Source organism: Alosa alosa, chromosome 16 (genome assembly GCF_017589495.1).
Source record: "Alosa alosa isolate M-15738 ecotype Scorff River chromosome 16, AALO_Geno_1.1, whole genome shotgun sequence".
Classification (NCBI taxonomy): Eukaryota; Metazoa; Chordata; class Actinopteri; order Clupeiformes; family Clupeidae; genus Alosa; species Alosa alosa.
In genome coordinates, this window is record NC_063204.1 from 27,887,872 (window position 1) to 27,902,871 (window position 15,000).

At 43.2% G+C, this 15,000-nt stretch overlaps 1 protein-coding gene across 1 annotated transcript in view; it reads right to left on the reverse strand.

The window, feature by feature from the left end:
* LOC125309599 (solute carrier organic anion transporter family member 5A1) overlaps positions 1-4,171 on the reverse strand; it is a 55,324-nt gene extending 51,153 nt beyond the window's left edge. Inside the window, exons 1-2 of the mRNA XM_048266630.1 lie at positions 4,094-4,171; positions 2,069-3,620 (exon numbers count right to left, since the gene is read on the reverse strand). Coding sequence (XP_048122587.1) covers positions 2,069-3,038 — 970 coding nt within the window. The 5' untranslated portion in view covers positions 3,039-3,620; positions 4,094-4,171. The remainder of the gene's footprint in view (positions 1-2,068; positions 3,621-4,093) is intronic.
* Between the last annotated feature and the right edge of the window lie 10,829 nt (positions 4,172-15,000).

A 15,000-nucleotide genomic window follows, 5' to 3' on the forward strand; every position in this document is an offset into this window, starting at 1 on the left:
CAGACTGATGGGAGGGGGAGGGCTTCCTACATCACTGAGTCACAGTATTTTGGACTATTTTGTTTATGCTTAGCTTGAGTTAATGAGATTGCACTGGGGGGAGACATAATGCTTTAATAGCGATTGCATTTCTCTCTCACACGCACACAAGCACACACACACACACACACACACACACACACACACACACACAATCAGGGGTGTGCATTTCAAAGCAGACTTACTTGGGTAACTACACCAAGAGAAATCTGAAACTGCATTCTCTAAGTCTCCGTTGCCCAGTCAACTGTGTTCTAGACTAGCATTAGCATGTTTGCTTTGTGAAATACCTTCCAAGTGAATCAATAGTTAATTATGTGTATTTAAACTCCATATTTTATGCGAGTGCATAATGTGTATCTAAAGTCCTTACAAGCAATGTTCTGTGTAATGTTATATGTGTGTGTGTGTGTGTGTGAGTGTGAGAGTGTGTGTGAGAGGAACAGTTCAGTTCGACCATGTTTTCCTGGCTGGCCCCTAACCGTGCTATGGCCTTACAGTGACCCCCCTGCCTGTCCAACTATGCGCGTATGCCCCCCCACCCTTTTTTTTCCAAACTGACAGCCCCCCACAAATCTCCCCACCACCGAGGCGCGGAGAGCTAGTGCAGCTGGGCAGCAATCAGATGGAGGGGGTCATTTGTTGCCCCAGACAGAGTGTCCTGCTGCCCCATTTGCCCAATGGTCTGTGCCTAAAGTGCCCTCCCAAACTCAAACTGGTCCCGAGCTCTTGCCAACCAAACACTGCCCACTGTCTTTTTGCTTGTCAGGACTCCAAGTGCAAGTGGGAGATTTGCAGGTCTCAGATTTGGGTCAGTGAACTTTACATTGATTCAAATAGGCTAGTCAATTTTTAGCCTCGACCTGAGATTAGCCGAGATACACAGATGAATCCCAACCGGCGTGACATTCTTTTTCGAAACGGTCAAAGGGAGACAAGCCCGAATCCTTGCTCTGCCGTCTCTGATATCAGTTGGTTTTCGAGGCATTCGGACAGCGGTTCTGGAACAGTTCTGGACTAAGTCTGGTTCTGTTCTGCCCCAGATCTTTACTCTAGTCAGGACCAGCATAGCTCGAGAGTCAGCAGCTATGCAGCAAAGTGAAAAGCAGCTCAGCTGAAGCAGCTGCAAGATGTCTCTCCAGTATTCCCCATGTGTACTGCGTGTGCATGTGTGTGTGTGTGTGTGTGTGTGTGTAAGTGCATGCGTGTTGGTGTATGAGTTGTGTGTCTCTTTAACAGTTCTACGCCAGACAGAACCGGACACCGATCACTTACTCGGGACAAGACTCAGCTCACATGAGCACAGCCTGGGCCACGGTCATGTCTGCACGCACGCACTCACTCAGTCACTCAGTCACTCACTCACTCACTCACTCGCCCAGGGTTTACCCTTACTGCCTGCACAAGAATGTGAAGGAGATTAAAGCAAAGGACATTAGGGAGTGCTACTGTATCCCAAAGTGCAGATCGGATGCCATGTGCCCTTTGACCTCCGCAGACAAACAGTGACCTCGGGAACGGTGAAGGCAGCCCCTAATGTGTTCCTGTGCCTCATCTACATGGCTAACGGATGCTAATTCGTTGGCCCAGCCTCCCTGTGTCTCATTGATGGAGTCAGGGGGGGAACTAGCAAGGGGTCTCTCCCCTTTGTCACTTGCCAAGGCTACATCTGGATTGGTTTCAAAAATGGTGGCTCAAGCCATCTAATATCAGCAGTGATTTAATCATGTTGATACAACAGCAGCAATGGTAGCAAAAGGACTGGATTGTATGCAGCTTATCTGCTGGGGCTACTCTATAAAAAGGTATGGAGTAGGTTGAGTGTTAGTACAAATTGAGGACTTAGTATGAATGTGTTACTGATGAAAACATGCCCTAATGGAGGGGGACAAGCATGGCACAAACCCAGGGAAGAATATGCTGCTTGATAACCCACAAAGCCACAGCAGACTGGAATCAAAGGGACCATCTGCTGCCCTGCTGTGGAGACCTTTACACCGCGCCAAACCAGAGAGTAGGAGACCCTTACCCAGGTAGAGCGAGGCGTTCTCCTTTTTCACGTTGTCGTCCAGGTAGGTGGGTCCCAGCGTGTAGATGGGCGTGGAGCCCATGCCCACCAGGATCTGGGCACAAATGAAGAGCGCCACGTAGAGGTTGTGCTCGTTTCCCTCCTGGTCACGCGGGCACGACGCCACGTCCAGCGTGTCGCGCCCGCTGCCGTTGGCGTTGAGGCACAGGCCCTCGTTGCCCGTGGACGAGTTGACCTCCTGGATCTGGTACGGCGGGGAGATGAAGTGCGGCAGGGAGAAGAGCGCGGCGCCCACCGCGATGAAGACCCCGCCGACGGCCAGCCAACGCGGCCGCTGCCCGCGGCCTCCGAAGTAGCTGATGAAGACCACCACCAGCAGACTGCCAATGTCAAAGCAGCTGACCAACAGGCCCGACTCGGAGCTGCGCAGGCTGTAGCGCTTCTCGATGGTGGTGATGACGCTGCTGAGGTAGCCGGACACCATCAGCGATTGGATGAACGTCAGGTAGCACATGCAGAAGAGGAAGCAGCGCGAGTCCGCCAGGATCACCTGCACGTACTTGCGCGCCGAGAAGCGCGCCAGGCGGGCGAAGGAAAAGCCGAGCTTCTTGCCCCCGGCCGCCGCCGACCGGTTGGCGTCCACGCGCGTCGAGCTGCTCAGGCCTACCATGCTGGACACCGAGGGCGAGAAATCCGTCCGCGTGGGTGACTCGGCCAGGCTGGAGTCCGTCCTCTGCTGGAGATCACTCAGCGCCGAGCTCCGGTCGCCATCGTTGACGGACGTCTGCGTCGTGCACACCATCCTCGGCTCTGGTAGCAGCTCGCCCCCGGGCAGGCAGCCCCCGTTGAGGATGGGCAAACTCTTGGACTTGTAGTAGTTGGCCGAGTCACCGTAGTTGCTCTGGAAGTCTTGCACTTCCAGAGACTCTGATATGTCACTCCCCGTCTCATCGTTGTCCGAGGAAGTCATGGCGGGTCCAAAGTTAAAGCTCTTACACGGTCCTGGAGGTGCTTTTTAAATTAGTTTATCAATGCCAGATGCTTCCACAGGGCTGTGAGCTTGAGTGAATTTGCAGCCCTGTTAGTAGAGGGAAGAAGGTAGTGCTCCCTCTAGCAGATAGCATGATTTATTTGCATTTCTATTTGCATCTCCAACAGTGTGTGACTGATCTGTTCATGGTCACTTATGTCATTATAATATCATGCTAGCACTCTAGTAGCAGAATATTAAACCCATATATTGATCCTATTCTGCCCGGATTAATTTAAATAGCCTACCTTAGATATGCCACTAACATTAGTTATGTAAAACAATTTTTCTCTAGAGACAATTGACATGAGAACAAAAACAACTGTAATTGTTTTCAGAGCACAATAGTCACATCAAACTAACAGAACAGCTTCATGTTTAGAGTATCTTTTCTGTGACCAATCGTAACGTTTATGGAATCCGCATGTGGCCAATTTGATAGCTCTTTGTTACTTGTCAGTGCTCGGCAGGTCCTCGGAAGGTAGCCGATCCGCTATTCTGTCCCAACAGCTGCGTCGAATTCTGTAAGCAGAGCATAACAAAGAAACGACTGAGGCATTTTGCTTTTTCAATGTGTTAGCCTACACTGAAGCAAGAGTAGCTGACATGCGGTGTAATATCAATGAACGGTGTTCTGTTTAGGATCTAAGAAAGCCAAAGAACGTGACAAAGAAAACGGAAAGCCTAAACCTACAGAATAGCTTTCGAGATCAAAAATGACACCGAAATAAACCCGGAAAATGTCAGCGTCAAAAATAGCAATTAGATTTTGGCACACGATGACAAAAAAAGCACAAAAGACCTTTATAATCACGACTTGAAAATTCGTTATGAATTACAAACTACACAGACAATGAACTGTCAAGTCTCGTCACCCACATTATGAAGTGCAAGCTAAATCTGTTATTTTCAAAAGAAGACATTAATCAAACAACAAACGTTTAAGCTTACAAAAGTGAACGGTTTTACAATGACCAGCTGTAGCCTAGACTTACATAGGACAGGAGGAGGTAGGCTGTTGTTGTCCCCGGAGCGGACTATCTCTGAATGAGATTGCGGGTAACTGATGGAAGTGTGTGTGGGGGGGAGAGACCATCCACTCCGCTGGATTTGAGGGACTTGTAGTTTTTTACAGTGCGTCGTTGTTATTCGATCGCAGTTAAGCCCTTTTAGATATCAAAACCACCTAAACCTCGGTAAAACTCTGCTTGTCGTAGAGATGTGGTCCTGCTAGAATTTGAAATGATCTTTTGATAGTGAAAACGTTGATATTTCGCGTGAGGAATCTGTTGCTATTATATGGGACTACAAGTTCCAAAATGCATACACGGCATTCCATCTCACCCTAAACTCTGGATAAACGACAGCTGAGAAACCTGCTGACCCGAGAGGTGGTTGGGTGCCGTTGGGTGAATTGAATGTTATATTGTCCTCATTTCGTTCGACGGTTGTTGTAGGCTAGGCAAAGTAGCCTATAAATGTTGGTGATAGAGAGCACATTTGCGTACATTATGATCAATAGCCTAGGCTACTGTAGTAAAATAAGTTGTAAAATCCACATTGGAACAAGTTGGACACACGATGGAATCATTTACCACATCAAACGGAAGAATAGCTTACACTGACCAGTAGCCTAACCTTCCTCAAACACACTTTTTTCACTTTTTTAGCTCCCCTTCAGCTTGTGATCTACCTGTGTGTGCGTGCGTGCGTGCGTGCTTGCACATGTGTGTTGCTCAACTCTTCTTATAGGCTACCAACTGCAGTCAACAGAGATATTTTACACTGTGCTTGGCAAAATAAGATATTGGCCCCTTGCCTTGCAGTCTTCCTGAAGGATTTACTCTAGTCAATTACTAATAAAGATCATTCCTTGAATTTCCCCTTAGGGATCAAAAAACTATCTATCTATCTATCTATGAACCACTATCATCCTTTTTATTACTTCAAGCCTGAAAAGGACAAATCAGTAGCTGACAGGAAGGGAAGAGAGCATGTGACTCATCATTTTGGCTAGAGAGCTCTGCAGCCTTTTCAAACATCTCTGGAAGGAGGGCGGGAGGTAGCACTAGCGGCCTTTATTTAGGCACCAATGTTTTATATCTGTAGGCCACCCTAAATATCCTCACCAAGAATGCATGCACACAAGCACTTAGGACAGGAGTGATGTTTTATTCATGGGCCTAGTGAAGCAGATTGTGTGGATGTAATGCATGTGTGTGTTGTTTGGCTCACTGTGTTATGTTTGTTGGTATATGTCATGTGTATGTGTGTGAAGTACTTAGAGATTGTTTGTGTGGCTATGCATGGGTTTGAGTGTGTGTGTGTGTGTGTGTGCAAGAAAGTATGTGTGCACAAATGTGTGTCTGCCTGTGCATGTTATTTGTCAGCATTGGTGTGAGGTGAGAATGTGTGTGTGTGTGTTTGTTTGTGTGTGTGTGTGTGTCTGTTTAAAATGGGAAAGTCACTGGAGTGCAGCAGAGTGGTTGGTGGATGGGAAGGTCAGTCCAGTCACAGCTTTAGTCTTGGCCACTACAGCTGGGGGCTTAGCCTGTGGCCATGCCAGATAACATTATTACGGCAAATTCCTCCACAACACTGTTAATGTCCAGTGATTACAGGCCCATCTTCTGCATGATGTCCATTTTTAGTCGCAGAGTAGGCTACAGGGGGTAGTGGTGTAGTATTAGTCGGGTTTTGCCCAAAGCCATAGCTGAAATTTCAGTTTACGATGGCATATTGTGTAAGACTGTAGCTGTCTTCAGGATTGAGACAGATGACCGAGATGGCGTTGCTGAAGGCATGACTGATGTGGCTGGGAATTGACAAAGATGAAGATATCTATCAAAAGGCCACAGAGTTGGTTTGTTTATATCTGTCTATTCCCAGGTCAGTAGAAGCTGAAAATAACACCATGGAGTGGTTGGCAGAGCAGGATTTTCAGTGTCACTAAATATTTTTAAATGTGTGGATCTGGCAAATATAGATTCTGAATCAGCATTGTAGAGAGATGAAGCGTGGACGGACTAAAGGTAGGCTATGTGACAGAGAGATGCCTCAAATAACCAGCAGTGGCTGGAATGAAAACGTGTAATGTTTCTGACTATTTAAGATCACTGTGTGTGTGTGTGTATCCTTGCTGCAAAAAAAAAAAATAGCTGCAAAATACAAGATCTAAGTCTGCTCTAATTTATAATGCTGATAACAGACATGCAGCAGGCTATCCAGTATATGGCCTGTTCTTAACCTCTAACGAGACTTCAGACAGACACCCGTTTAGCCTGCATAGGTCATACCATGGGTGTAGATTTGGGTGAGACGCTAAGGACTAGTCCTAATCAAAATTTTAAGATGACAAAATTGTCCCCACCAATATTTTAGCAAACTCATTGCTGGTGATCATTCCGACAGCACGACAGTACAAGAAACGTTGTCATTTGATTGAATGAAAAACTGAGGGGGCGGGGGAAAGGTTATCTCACACGCACGCAACACGCACGGAGAGTGTCAAAACACAGGCTACACAGGCTACTTTGCACTGGCAGTTGTCTTTAGCATGGTTGGTGGTATACATTTCCTGTTACAATGTGAATACTCGATACCCAAACTTCCAATTAAGTTGTCCAAATTTCACCAACAAGCACTGCTATCTTGGAAAATCTGCTACCTGCACAATTTCTCCCCACATTGTGCCTTTCTTTGGAATAACTGTAAGATCATCAGCCAGAACAAATCTATCTTTCTTCAAAACTGGTATGAAAAGGGTATCAATCGTATTGTGGACTTGTTAGATGGCAAAGGGGATGTGCTGTCTTATGAACAATTCATGGCTCAACATTGTTTCCCTCTACCTTTCAAACAATATAAGTTGGTAACAAAGGCTATCCCTTCTGGCTTGTTACAGCTACTTAAAAGTCATCTATGTTATAATGCAATTGATATTACTCTCACTACACTTTCTCTAAATGGCATTACTGACAAGAAGTGCAGTAACAAACATATTAGAGTTGTGCTTAAGGAAAAAATTAAGATCTCTCCTAGGGGGAAGTTCTTCTGGGGTAATAATTGGGCCCATTAACTGGCGTAAGTCCTGGTTAACTCCCTTTAAGTACTGCATAAGTAAAAAAGTCAAAGAAGTGCACTTTAAAATCTTGCACACAATATATCCAGTACATTTTCTTGTTTCTAAATATTGTAATACTGAAGATATATGTACATTTTGTAAGGGTCATAGCGAAACTTTGACACATTTGTTTTACAGTTGTCCAATAACTACTAAGTTATGGGCAGACATTGTGAGCCACTGGTTCTCAGGGAAATACCCTAATCTTCAATTTTCTTTGAAAGATGTCTATGTACTATGAAAATATGGAAGACACTAGCTTAGAATTTATTTGTAATCTTGTTATTTTGATGACAAAGTTTTATATACACAAGCAAAAATGTAATTTAGCCACCCCAAATGTACAACAATTTAGCACTGAACTTGAGTCCTTTCTTGAAATTGTTAAAAGATTGGATAACAAAAAAGCTATAACATTTTTGTGTTTTTCTTTTCATTTATTTAGGCTACTTATTAATTGTTGTCTTTGTTTTGTGCAACTTGTAATTATGACCGCCGCGCAGCGAAGCGGCGGTCATATAGGTTTAGTCAGATTTTTTATTTATTTATTTATTTTATTTTACGCATGTCCAAATTTCCGTCAAGGATTCCCGGGACACTGTAAGACCGGGGTACATGAAACTTGGTGGGCATGTAACCCCACATGGATAGCATGGAACCTCCTGTTTTCATTTTGATCTGTAGCCCCCCCCCGCTGGACTGGACCCCCCGAAAGGAGGGTAGGGCAGACACAGTTTTCTGTGAATATCTCGAGAACCGTAGGGCATAGGAGGTCCACCTTTTTTTTGTATGTTGGTCTTAACGGGGCATGTCAACCTATCCCATTACCACTTATTTCATGTATAGCGCCACCTAGTTAAAAATTAAAAAGCAAAACATTAGGTGTTTTCATCACAATATCTCTGGCTGACATGGTCAAAACTGCACGAAATTGAAAGTGTAGGATCATTATGACACCCTCCGAATGCATGCCAAGTTTCGTGGACTTTCGTTCATGGGGGGCCTTACAATAAAATAATTTATGTGTACATTTAGTGACCGTACACCAACAAGGATTCCCGGGACACTGAAAGACCGGGGTACACGAAACTTGGTGGGCATGTAACCCCACATGGATAGCATTGAACCATCGCTTTTTAGTTTTTGATCTGTAGCCCCCTGCTGGACTGGACCCCCGAAAAGGAGGGTAGGGCAGACACAGTTTTCTGTGAATATCTTGAGAACCGTAGGGCCTAGGATGACCAATTTTTTGCATATGTTTGCCTCCAGGGGTCATGTAAACCCATTCCATATGCACACATGTGCATAAACAGATACACACGCACACACAAACATTCACAGTAATCCTACGGATGACACATACTCACACAGTAGACATATACGCATGCATGCACATGCACACACACAGGCACATAAACAGGCAAACACACAAGCACATGCACATGCATGCACACACACACACCCACACACACATAAACATAAACATGTACATGCACACAATTCAAGAATTTCTCAGAATTATGAACAGGCAAGATGGGGGTGGGGTTGTATAAAATGTATATTACATGTGAAATCTATAAACTAATCATGTTTTGGTACTTGTTGTCTAGCAGATACCAGTGAGAATTGAGTGTGCATAATGCAATTCACTGAGACAGTTAGAATCATATATGCCTTTCAGCGTGACTTATTTTTGTGGAAAACATGTGCTGAACTGGGCGGCGGTCATATTTTGTACCGCTCTGCGGTACATCTAGTTTTATTTTGTATAATAGTAACCGTACTGTTTCACTTTTCTATTATCTTCATTTGTATATTTGTATTATGTCTTTAATAAAGAAAAAAAAAAAAAAACTTTGCACTTGCAGTCAAGCGAGCGGGTGTGTCAACGACAACGGTAAGTTACCAGGACTGTCTGCCAACACATACCCCATAAAAGGCCAGAGTAAAACATTTTGATATTCCCTTTGCCCTTCAGCATGTACATGTTTGCCCCTTTTTGTAGTTTTTAGATCAGCTATGCCACCCAAGAAGAAGAAAGGGGACATAAGCTTTTTCATTAGTAGGCAAAATAACTAGCCATACAAACTGGCAACTGGTGACCAGGCTTTCATTTTACTGTGTAGAATAGCATTAGCTGTTAGGATATTACCCAGGATATTATCACAGCTAAACCTAGCTTCTGTAATCTTTCAACCAAAGTTAGGAGTCATGTTGAATAAGGGTGTGCCGCACAGACATAGGCTATATCACAGAATATATATACTCACCATCACAATTTTGCAGTCGCAATAAACAATGGATCCAAGACATTTTCCTGTTCCTATATTCTGTTTATGTAGGCTAATATATTTGTGAATGTAGCCTGCACAATGCAAAGAAATAAAAGATAAACTATGGTGCATTTCCATAATTGTATGCATACAATTATGGAAATACATATCCCTAATTGTTTGACATACAATCATACTGTTGAAAATAAGAAAATAACTGTTTTGTGAACTTTATTCAACATAGCCAGTAATTTAGGCGAAATGAATGGTGTTAATTATAGTGTAATATACAATTTCACACAAATAGGGTTAAAACAGGTAAAAAAAAAATGGAGACATAATTTTTCTCCATGTTCAATGACCTCTAAAGATAGTCCAACCACTCTCCAAAAATTAACATTTCAATCCCACAGAAACCACATAGGCCCCATATGATCTCATCCCAGAAAGATTTTCTTTGACTTGTTAGTTTTTTGAACATTTATTTTATCTAATGACATAGCAAACATGATGTTGAATCCACATATCCTTGAAAACTGTTTTTCACTATCCTAAAACCATGAGACTGAAAGCTAATTGTGTTCACGTTCTACTTAAAGTGACAGGCACTCAATTAGATTTAGGCCCTGTTTAGACGACAACGAAAACATGCAACCGGTGATGTTTTTCTGCGTTTGACCCTGTCATTTAGACGCAAACGGAGGTCCCCCCCCCCTCGGGAAAACTCTATTTGTTCGTTTGCTTCTAAAGAGATACAAACAGAGACAAGGCAGAGATTTTTTTGTCAGTTCAGAAGAGAAAGAGGAAGTGATTCGTTGCTGTTGCGGGATTCTGGCTAACGTGCCATTGAGCTTCTCCTTTCACTGCCACCGACAGGTTTGGCATGCTCCTGAAGGCATATACCCAGGTTAGTGTAAAGGAAAACTTTTATGAAAACTGACAGGTGTGCACGATGTTATTTTTGAGAACGGATAGAGTGAAATATCCATTTATGAAAATAGCCGGCCACGTGTAAACATAGCCTAAGCCTACATACCACAAATGATGATATTAAAGACAAGTGTAGACTAATAATTTAAATATCAATGTGATGTATTCAAATTACTAAATATGTTTAGCTATTAATAATTATGCAAATCATAAAATGCTATAAATAATTAACAATATAAAGTTTATATGAATTCCAAAATATGAAATAGAAACCTATGACAACCATCACTTTCTATGTGTGTGTGTGTGTGTGTGTGTGGAGGGTCAATCAAATTGATTGCCACTGATGTGAATGATCTCACAAATCACACGAACTAAATCAAATGTTAAAAAATCGCAAAAGTATCGAAATCGAGATTCTTCACTTACTATTGGTATTGAAACAATAATGTTGGTATCGTGACCAGGAGTTGGGGATGTGTCCCCACCAAAGCTGAGACCAAACCTACACCCTTGATCATATCAGACATAAGTGCTGAGTGTTACTTGAAAATGCTTGTGGTGATGTCCATTAACATTAATACTCAATATAAATTCCATTTGTAGGTCCACCATCTGCTTTCTATGCTGTGTTATGCAACACGTGTTTAGATAGTAAGTACACATTTCATGGAGATTAAACATCTTCATTGCTGAAACAAAGCGTCGTGTCGTGCTATAGTTGATTTGCTATTCTTTATAACAGGTCTGTGTTGACTATAATTCCCCAGATATAACACAGGGTGAAATATCTTGATTAATGTATTACTTGGCCATTGATCAAAAACCCATTAGGCTACGTTATGAATCTTTTGAGAGTTATATACACAGGGTGTGCGTTTGGTTTACGTGCCACGTCAGTTGACGCAAATGCCATTTACTGACATCATTACAGTTCTTATTAAGCATATATTAGGGCGTACCGCCACCTATTGGTCACTTTAAAGGACAGGTCATTTATTTCGCACAGTGTCTATCGGGCTGCTCACAGAAAATTAAATCCTCATTAGTCCTTGAGCCAGAGGGGTTGGTCGGTATTGAGGGGAATAAGTCTCATGTTGATTTTTGGCTTGGCCTATCCCACCCTACAGATCGGAAATAAGTGATAGCATTGCATTGGTTGCAGCTTGTTTGTGTGTTATCACCCTGTCTATGTCTATTATAAACGCTATGCAGGGATATATTAGGCCTAAAGGTAATTAGGCTATTAAATTATGTCAATATTTTTTGTATTAGAAGTTTTCTGAAATATTATGTATAAATATATACATTTTCCATTATCTAATGAAATATCCATTATGCAATATGTGACTTATGAGAGTGAAATATTATTCCTGAAATGCTGTATTTTTTATCTTCATACAATTGCTAAAAGAACTGTTATTTACTAGCCTATGTATAGGTTACAAATCATATATGAACAACCTCCTCTATGAAATCCTCCAGCATATAGGAGTAGCCTATAACTGGAAACTTGAAGCCTACTATTGAAGGCCTAGGCTAATTAATCAGCTGTGGACGTGTTGTGGGGATATATGTTAGCCTATACATGTAAGATCTCCCTATATAGAATGGACATAAAGAGGCCGAGAAAACACAAAAAGACACCACAAATGCAATGCTATCACACATTTTCTAATTTTAGGGTGGTAGGCCTAGGCCTACACTCCAAGAAGTGATGTGTTAAAATGACACAAAAGACAAAAATTAGGGAGTCTGGCTCAAGGACTAATGTGGCTACCAATAGGGCCTACCTTATCACCGCTTGTCCCATTGTGCATGGAGCAGCAATGTCATTCTCCAAGTAGGCCTAAGTCATGTTTCTCCAATCCCATCATCTTTCAACCAAAGAAAAAAAGACATGTCATGGTAGGCCTAATCAATTGCAGTGAAAACGTTAAAACTGTTGATATCGCCGATTCGTGGGGCCGTTTTTTGTTCGCTACATTGCCCACTCACGATGTTAAGGAAAATACATGTGTGAGATAAGGGAGTTAGGCTGAAATTACAGGAATCTAAGAGAATACAGAGACTTCTTAGTAGGGTGTGTCTTTTTAGTTAATATGGGGGCATGTAAAAGGAAAGTCGTAGGCTACAGTTATCTGCAATGCCATATCTTGCCACAAGATGGCAATGATTTCCCTACATTTCACAGAAAGAAATCACTGCAGAAGTGATAAAATGCAACCTGTGAAAGTTAATCTGACATGAAGGCCTACAAATAATAAAAATAAAAAAGTTAATAAAACATAGAAAATAGGCCTATTATTGTAATATATCACGTCACATTATAAAACCAATGGGCCTAACATATTTTCATAAGTAGAGGCTTATAAATTCATAAGTAGGCTAGAAGCCTATAACATGTAGAAAAGGCTACACTACTGAATGTGTTCTGGAAATAGACACAATAATGATAATATAAACATAAACAAATAAGAGCGAGAGCTAGATATGTATGCTAAAATGTCATAGCCTACTACATACAGTATGTCCACAAGCATGTCTGTGAGTGTGTATGTCAGAGCATGCTGGTGTACAGTGAGTGATGCTGGCCCAACCCCTGTCTGCCACAGTGGCCTTGAGCAGATGCCTGTCAGAGCCTCCATGCAGACACTCTTCCTGTTAACCCTCAATGCAATATTGACCTTACAGGAATCGCTAATGAAACACCGTCTGGGTCCTTCTGCCGGTTTAACTGTACAAGTAAGTCACACATGCACACACACACACACACACACACACACACACACACACACACACACACTTCCCTTCCCGAATACAGGCTCAGAAGTAGGGGTTGATCCAGAAATCCTGTAGCTTGACAAGTGGTAGCCAGTAATACCAAGGTCGCTGGGCCAATACAACTGATTGAGTGTTTATTTTCACTGTGACATAAATAGCCATGAGTGGACGTTTTGGCTAAACCAATTCAGTGTAATGTAAATGTCCGCTGCCCGGTCTGTGTGCCTGTTGCCATGGACTCCTGTGCCTGCAGCCTGTCTGAACACAGGCAGGCTGCAGGCACAGGAGCTTTTCTGGAGATTGGAGAGGAGGATTGAGCAGTTGCTTTTTACTGTATTTGTCTGCTGTGAGGGGCTCATCAGCAAATGGCTTTACAGCCGTGTGCTGTGCTTTCAGAGATACCTGTCGATGGTGGGGGTGAGGACTCTCTTTAGTGTTGTGCTGGGCCAGGCTGTAAGTGAGAGGCGCCCACTTTAATTAGTATCGGTTTGTAATGCAATTTCTGACATGGAATCTGTCTTTCTTTCTCTCTCTCCATCTCTCTCTTTGCCCCCCTCTCCCCCTCTCCTCCCTCACTCTGAATTTAGTAAAACTTTGAGGAAAAGTTTATCTTGCTAAATGCTACACCTCCAGTCCTTCAGAAACATTTGTATTTAATGCTGTGGAATGATAAGAGGGGTTAGAAAGCACTCGCTCCCAACTCACACAGAGAGCACCCCCCTTACCACCTTTTAAAAAAGCTCACGCAGACCCCTGCCTGTGTGTGGCTATCTTAACAGATTGGCCCATGCTTATGCTAAAACACATCTCCCCCCACACAAAGAGCTTGATGGTAATGCCATGTCACTGAAGCAAGGCCACTTCAGACCCACCAACCCCACCCCATGAAATCCCAACCGCACCCCCACCCCCACCACCACCTCCACTCCAACCCCTTTACCTTAGTGGACAATAGAGCTTTGAATGTTCCTTAACAATCAATCACAAGGATATTAAGAAATGCATGTCAGCCCAAGCAGTGGGCAGTGAGAACTGTGTCTTTCGACTTTGCTTAAAGAACAACTCAGCTGGACAATAGGCTAGGACACGAGTAAAACATGTCTCCCTGATGAATGAAATGACAGTCTTCCTTTGTTTGGGGAAAATGAACAAATGTTGCATTAGGCAGCGTGAAACCACTGGGATCCTGCTCCCTACGCCCTGCTCATATGATTGACCCGTCAGAAGCTGTTTCCGATCCTTAATTAAAACATAGCTGCCTAGTCAGCGGTAGGGAGGCAAAATGGACACTAATGCGAGTCCAGTCAGTGAGAGGAGGTCTGCTTTAAGTAACGCTCAGCATCTTTCCAGCCGAGAAAGGCCGAAGTTTACAGTAAACGTAGGGCCATCGCAAGCTCTTCCCCAAGTCTCTGAACAAATGGAAATGAGTCGACACCTCAGCTCTTTGTTTTACCGGAGGAACATCCACAGCACCTCCATGGTCTGAAAAGGACCAGCAAACATTTCATATTCATGGGAGGCAATTACCTTCATATGAATGGCACCTAAATAGCTCTTCAGCAGCTTAAACTACCAGGTTAAGAATGCCTGCTTGTCCTAGCAAGGCCCAGGGCTAGAGTGATCCACATCTGCTGGGGAGGCAGGACTTTAAATAGATTCCCTGGGAGGAGAGGAACTCTGGGGCAGTTTGGGCATAAAGACAGGCTTGATCTGATAGCGCAGAGATGGCCATATTCAGATTGTCATGAATGACTTCCCTTGTTTTTCGAAAAGGGAAGCATTCACTCAGGTA